This window comes from Branchiostoma lanceolatum, chromosome 12 (assembly GCF_035083965.1).
Source record: "Branchiostoma lanceolatum isolate klBraLanc5 chromosome 12, klBraLanc5.hap2, whole genome shotgun sequence".
Lineage (NCBI taxonomy): Eukaryota > Metazoa > Chordata > Leptocardii > Amphioxiformes > Branchiostomatidae > Branchiostoma > Branchiostoma lanceolatum.
Window position 1 is genome coordinate 6,037,182 of NC_089733.1, and position 7,892 is coordinate 6,045,073.

The window sequence follows — 7,892 nt, forward strand, 5'->3', positions numbered from 1 at the left end:
CCTCATCTGAACCTGCAGAACATCAAGGAACAAAAAAAAAATCTTACTAACCTCTGTGGCATTGTGTTGGCATAACGGTTAGGGTGTTTGACCTAGAACCAGAGATCCTGGGTTCAAATCCTAACATGCTACAGATGCTGTGCCCTTCTGTATTTTTGGAACATCACAAAACATGACAAGAAATTGAAGACTTCATACCTACGTAGAGCATTAAAAGTTTTTGTGAATTTTTTCAATGCCATAGGCCTAGCCATTACTGATGTTGGTGATCCTCCCTTCCCCTTAATCAATCCCAGCTATCCCATTCCCATCTTAATACCTCTCTACTATTAGAAGGAGGTGTCAGCATGCAATGCTGCAGTACCTGAAAATACTGCTAGGGAGACCAAAATGTTTCTTTGGGACCTTAATAACTTCCTCCCCAAAAGTAAAATGAGAAAACAAACTATATTAACCTTTAGGAGGCAGCCAAACACAGAGCCAAAAAAGAGAACCACACGCAAAGGTGCCACGCTTCATTCAGGAGCATGCTGAGCAAAGTATGTTCCCATCCGTTTAGTGGATGATTGGATATTTGAGTTTTTCTTGTGCACAAAAATATTTTGGTCCGCAGTCAATGCCGCCATTACAGTCCGCACAGACTACTGAAATGTTGCAAAGTGAAAAGATATGTATATAACTCAATGCAAGGTCCCTGCGTGGAGCTGACGACTGACGCGGGCTCTCCGTCCCCAGATCACTAGGTGAAGCTGACCATGAAGAAAGACATGTACAAGAAAAACACTAAGATGGAGAGATGCTATACATACAGTCATACAGCCTCCTCCCTTCACATAAACATGACATATATAACAAGAGAAGGGCATTGGCCTGCAAAATTTACTTGCAGTTCAGAAAATTACAATCAAAAGTCCACAAATAAGAATAATCAGTGACACATTGAAAACATCAAGGATTCACAAAGTTCAATTTTGGTAATTCAGGCAGCAAGCCCTGTGGCTCTACTCACCTCTGAAAACAGCAGCTGCCGTAGCTACAGTGCTGTCCTCCTCCTCCTCCTCCTCCACAAAACCCTCATCTGTGTTGTCGCCATCACAGTGCAGCCCTTCAGAGTCATCAGAGCCAATCAGCTCCCCTAATTGAAATAGAATAAAATGACTAAAAAATAGCAAGCTTGAAACAGACTGATAGAGTGAGTCCTTTGAAAGTTACTACAGGTTTTAACTGAACTATATTTGTATGTTATACCTGTGTATTTCCCTATTTGTCGCACTGGATGGAGTTGGTGTCTGCCGAGAACAGTTGAGCTGAGCCGGTTCAAAGCTTCACACATCCCCCTGTTGTAGACATGGTGTTCCACCTGACCAGATACAGCTGCAGCTGCTCTATCTTCATTCCAGCGATCCAAGCCTTCAAGCAGATAAGCTTGAAAGTGTACGTCACTGGCCCTGGTACCTGTAACAGTTTGAAAACATAAATCCGCAATGTCAACCAAGGAATACTTGATATCGGTACATATGCCACAAGTAAATAAAAAAATGAAATAATGGCTGAACCTCAAGAAAAATAAAAAGCAAGAAATATCCACCTGGAATGAATCTGTTCTGGTGCAGGTGGAATGACTCGAGGGATGTTGAGCCCCGGGCACATCTGAAGACTGGCAGTGTGACTCCCCCCTTCACAAGAGACCCAGTCTGCATGTATAGCCGCACTTCTGGTGGGTCCTGCAGACAGGCAACGTGCCTCTTTTGGGTGCTCCAAATGTTCCAGATGCGGCATTTGTTCAGCAAAGGCACCCCGATGGTGTCTGACCCCTGTGGTCCAGCGAAGGTTTGAAGGAGCTCTGTGATCAGCTTGGTTGTTTCGTCTGGGTCCCTGGTACGCCGACGGCAGTGGGTGGACAGTTCCTTCCTTGATATGTACTTCATGATGTCACTGTCTGATGGTTGAGGAATACCATTGCTGACCATCACATTCCTTTTGGCCTCCTTCAACTGCTGCAAGTCCTCCTGACTCCATTCAAAAATACATTGCGACAGCCGTCCCATGAAGATCCCATAAAGAGGGTGGGCTTCTGTGGTACAGCCAACTGCTACTCTTCGCATGAAGTGCCAGATATCTAGCCGGACGTGTAAACCTGTCCACTGGCTGAACAACTTGTGGACTTTAGATGCACCTACACTGCGGTGTGAATCTGAACACCGATTCTCTGTCGACAGCTGACTGCAGGAAGTTGAAGAGTTCTGTGTTGCACCGCAACAGTCCCTGTCAACATAGATAGCCACAGGAGGAGTGACCCCTGCCTCCCTGTACCTCTTCATAAGCCCCTCAGCCATAGAGATGATACCAGCACCTTCACTTGCAGTTAGCACACTCATCAGCACCTCCCCTCTTTCATTTCCTACATTTGTCACCCAGGCAGCTGTACCTGGAGCATGACCAGCTAGCTTTCTCACCATCTTCTTTGTCGAGTCCATCTTCAATACCGAACCAAATGTGGATGTTATTGATGCTTTGACCGCCTCCAGTCCTTCCTTAATGTCCCTTACATTTGCAGTCATCTGAATTTTGGGATAGGGACAAATGAGGGTGGATCAGCAAACTCTGGAGGTGAGACGAGTCCGTTTAGTGTGGCATTCTTGAATGATTCAGTCGGTCAGGTACCTTGTCCACCCTGCGATGACAAGAAATAATGTTGAAAGATAAATGATTAAGTATTCTATATAGTATACTAACAACATGTGAATCAAATCTACTTTATGTGACTATTGTGGACCTTGCAGATTCTGAAATAACATTAAAAGGTAACCGATTAATTACTCTGCACATACATGTACAAATATTATGTGAAGTGAAGCTACCTTGCAGTGTCAAACTGGGCCTTGCCAGTCTTGGTGGAGGTCTTGAACAGGGCACGTGTGATCCATTCAAGGTCTGCCTTTGGAAGAGAGTCTCGCCATCCACAGGGAGGACTGGTTGAGCTGCAATACCATTGGTCAGAAATGATGAGAAAATTCCCTTTCCAAAAAGTGGGAGGAATACAGATATTCTTTTACTCGATCCTTATTTACGATTTGATTTTAAGTCACCAAATAATAAACCAAAGTTAAATTCAATCTCAAGATCTCACTTTGGTCTTCACCATCTGACTTTCATTTTAGTTCAGAAGAAATGTCAAGTATGATCTGAAGACAGAATTCTCAAACTACATCTATAGGTGCCATCTTCTGCTACAGTTTTGTGCACGAAGGAGAGATCAGCCTATAAACACCTGGAGTCAGGACACAGGAAAAGATGGGAACCAGCTATGGAAAGGATGGGAGTCTACTGGAAGGAGATGAAGAGGGCAGTCTAGAACTGGAGGGATGCAGGAGGGTCCTATCAGGAATCATTGGCCTAGGGAAGAAAGTTAACAGCTCCCAACAAGCAAACAAACTTACCTTTGACACTTCATTTCATCCATTACTGGCAACACTCAGGTGCCTCCAGACATCATATATGCACATTATTTCTGTGAGGACTGAAATAGAAACAAAATTAGTATTCAAAGATATGTGGCATTACATAATTACATTACTAACCAATTCATTTGCACAAATTCAAACAGGATATCTCATGGCATGGCACTACACATTTACAGTGTAATATCATAAAACAATGGCAAAGTTAAAACACTGGCAAAATAGCTGATATACTAATACATAATATATGTTCAGTAAACTTACCCTGTTGCTGTCCTTCCGTCATCTCAGCTGCTGCTACCAACTCTGCCTCCTGCATGAAATCCTCTGACGAATCATGTATCATCACACCTGCAGTGGTGGCTGGCTCAGAGGGGGACGCTAAAGATGTGTCCTGGGACTCTGTCTTGTCTGTTGGCACTGCAGGCTTCTTCAGACCCCTTGACACGGACAGGTTGGGCGAAATTCTTGAGTTAGATGCCTTTGACATCACAGTCTGAACCTTCCTGGCTAACCTGGCACCATGAAGATGGCCAGTCATGAGAGATGATATTCGTGAGGGTTGAGAGGATGAGGGTTGAGAAGATGAGGGTTGAGAGGATGAGGGTTGAGAAGATGAGGGTTGAGAGGATGAGGGTTGAGAGGATAAGCGTTGAGAGGATGAGGGCTGAGAGGATGAGGGCAGAGTCTTGGCCACTCTAGCTGCAGCCTTCTGCGCAGTGATCTCCCGGCATTCTGCGAAGGACTGTGCATACTTGCGGAAGGCATCCTTGTTTGTACTGAGTGGATCACTTGTTATCTTTTTATTCCGCATGTTGTCGACCATCCAACCCACATATCCTAGACAGTTCTCTAGCATCCAGTGGAAACTCTGTCCACGGTATACTCCAAACTGTACCATGTATTCGCTGAGCACTTCTTGCTTGACATCCCCCCCTCGCTTCTGGACTGCCTTCACTGCAAGTTCATGGACCTGGAGTAAACCAAAAGTAGATCATTGCAGATTAGCAGATAGTTCTTCTTAACAATTAACCTTTGAATCATATAAGCAAAGTAAAACCAATACAACAATATGGCAACAAGCATCATGACTCATCAGCCCCCCTCCCCTCATTCACAATCACACACACACACACACACACACACACACACACAAACACACACACACGTACACACTCACACACACACACACACGTACACACACACACACACACACACGTACACACTCACACACACACACGTACACACTCACACACACACACACACATACATACACACTCACACACACACACACACACACACGTACACACACACACATGCACAAGCACACACACATACACATAACAAACTAATTAATCATGCAAACTTTTTAGAATCATGAATATAAAAACAACAGGTGCTTGAGGTACATTGCATTGCATCTTCTGTTATGTGTATATAACTACAAGTCAACAACCATACTACATGTATGAGACCAGTCTATGTTACAAAACAATATAACTTTTGGTGTTGGCTCTAACATTTAGGCATTCTCAATGCAGGGGTCATCACATGTTAATACATACATACTGTACTTGAGTTTGACATGTGAAAAGAAACTTACCTCTTCAGGTGGAAGACATGTATAGGGTTTGCCCAGGTTTTCTTTTTTAACCCTCTTTGCCTCATTTGACTCCATGATAAGGTCTCCATTTGGAAACCTTCTGAATTTGGGCTTCATCTTTTTCTTCTGCAAATATATCACATAACTAAAATGGAAACAGTAAACTGATATAGATTTTGCTATCCCAAACCTGTAACTGTATATGCACACTGTTATTTATGATCGACACCAACTGCTAACCACTAACAACAACACATCATGAATAAAGCAGTTCAACTTTGACACCATGGACTCCAATTGTACTGTATTATTTCCCTGTGTAGCATGCTAAAATCCAGTTCTGCTTTTAACTTTTAACGTGAACTAGTTAGCAAGTTCGATCACTGAATCCTGTGTTCTTGTGTATAGCAGCTTATCATACAAACAAAGATAATACTAGTACTCAAACAAACAAGACTACTACAAGTTAACAAGACTTCAAGGTTACAGATTACAAGAACAGTAGGAAATTACATTGTGTATCTCACCTGATTAGCCGCTCACTATGTCACACATCCAAAGACAAAACACACGCTGACACACACGTACTTCTCCTCCACAACCGGCAACCAACTGACAAACTTACAGAACTTCAGTGCCCTTCTTATACTCTAGTGGACCGGAAATCCGTCTATACAATATTATCATCATATTATATTAGTCATTGCATTCCTCAGACTTCAATCATATAGTAGTTTCCAGGAATTCTATTCTATACCCTCATAAGGACTCAGTTGAGGTTCCCCAGCCCATATATGGTACGGCTATATATAGTGAAGTGAAGTGAACTTTATTGCTCAACAATCGTACATGGTACAATGTATGGCATGAAATCAACAATACTACAAGGCTAATCTATCCTACAATTCTAAGTACAAAATATTTTCGAAACCAGTGTATTTGTTACAATATATAATCATGTATGGGTAATTCTGTCTCGCTTTTCGAATGATTTATGGAGAAATTGACCTATGTACATGGATATAGGAGTCGGACATGACAACAGTACATAGAAAATATCGCTCTGTGTACCAGATAGGGTAAAGTTTGTCTTAGTAATAATAGTTTGTAAAAGCATATCTCTCTCTTTGCTATAAGTTGGACAATTCATTACAAAGTGGAATTCATCTTCAACACTTCCATTACATGTGGGACACAATCTCTGAGTGGCTGGTGTGTTGTGGTGTCGACCCTTTTCAACTTCTAAGCAATGTGCACTGATTCTCAGCTTTGTTATGCTATTTGCAAACAGTTTATTATGAATTGATGTGAGATATGTTTCCATGCCAAAGTGTTTTTTGATTTTAGAATATGCGTGTAGTTTACTGGAATGTCTAAGTTGTTCCCTCCAGCCAGAAAGAAATGAGTCTTTCAGACGTTCTTTGAATATAATTCCAAAATAATTGGCATTAACTGCGGGGTTAAGCCAAACATTTTGGAACCCATGTCTACATAATATATCTTGAACGTGAGTAGCCCAGTCATGTTCTTCTTCGACTGAAGTGTCGTATGCTTTTTTAACAATCTTGTCATTAGGTGAATTTTTCAATCTTAGCCAGTATTTAATCAACTGTGTTTGACTGTCAATGAACAACGGGAATACTCCCAATTCACCCCTTACGGCGGCATTTATAGAACTTTTTGGAACACGTAGTATAATTTTGCAAAAATTTAAAAGTACATATTCCAAGTCAGGAATTTCATACGAAATTTTTGGTTGATCTAGCGTGACATTCTGGTTCCTTAACAATGTGTCTGACTGGTAAATCACGTTCAGTTTATCACTATACTTCTTGAATCGAACAACAACAGGGCGAGTAACTGTAGACGTGGGGTCTGATATCTGCCCTACTACGTCAGCACAGGTCAAGGGAACTCCTGCTGGGAGTTGACCCATTTTTGACGGGTAGAGGGGTTTTCCAAGAATCTGACTCATGATGATGATGATACCACTATTACATTTATATGCCCTGATTGTGAACTATGGATGCCCTGAATGTGAACTATGGATGCCCTGAATGTGAACTATGGATGCCCTGATTGTGAACTATGGTTGCCCTCTTTGTGAAATATGGATGCCCTGATTGTGACGTGATCGCTGTGAACTATAGATTGTTGTTGTTGTTGTCCATGTGTCGATTATATCGCTAGACGTGGTCTCTTGGTACTGCCCACTCACAGTTACGAGTCGATTGTCTCTCTCTAGATATTCAGCTCTAGGTAACAGATTGACAGTCTTTGCTATAAGATGTTTCTTGTTTGTGTACAAATTATAAGGGACCCCCCTCCCACCCCTCTTACAGCACGAGCTTTTTCGCTTTTACCCTTACCTACCGTGGCTGCATTTATAATCATGTTGTCTCGGCAACAAGCACAAGTTACATAATATCATGTATCGACCTTTTCATTGAGAGTATTTGGTTGCTGCTGATTATCTACTCGGTAAGAATGGCTAACAAAACTCTTTTCAAGATACTAGTATCAGCGCCGTTTCATACGGCGCCAAGACTAGTATCTTGAAACTTAGCTTGAAATCGTCCATTTCCCTGTCTTCCCGCGTCGTCAACCCGGACAAAAGTCACCCAGACGATCCACAAGGTCCCGCGTGATAGACAGATACATTTGTGGACAAAGGAAACTCCGTTCTAAGGTTGAAAATTACGCGTTACTTGTACAAAATACAACACGACGTATCGCCCGGCGGCCGCCATGTTGAACGCCTGGGATCTGGAAGAATGGAGCGCCCTGATTGGCTACAAAGTTAGAAATTTAGAAAAGATCTGAAACAG

At 42.3% G+C, this 7,892-nt stretch overlaps 1 protein-coding gene across 1 annotated transcript; it reads right to left on the reverse strand.

Annotated features, from left to right (window-relative positions):
• Positions 1-2,866: 2,866 nt before the first annotated feature.
• On the reverse strand, positions 2,867-5,506 carry LOC136446606 (uncharacterized). The gene is made up of 4 exons (XM_066445059.1): positions 5,065-5,506; positions 3,726-4,434; positions 3,441-3,520; positions 2,867-2,981 (listed from the first exon to the last, which is right to left on the reverse strand). Exons 1-3 carry the CDS (start codon positions 5,179-5,181, stop codon positions 3,456-3,458), a joined length of 891 nt encoding a protein of 296 aa, XP_066301156.1. The 5' UTR covers positions 5,182-5,506; the 3' UTR covers positions 2,867-2,981; positions 3,441-3,455.
• Between the last annotated feature and the right edge of the window lie 2,386 nt (positions 5,507-7,892).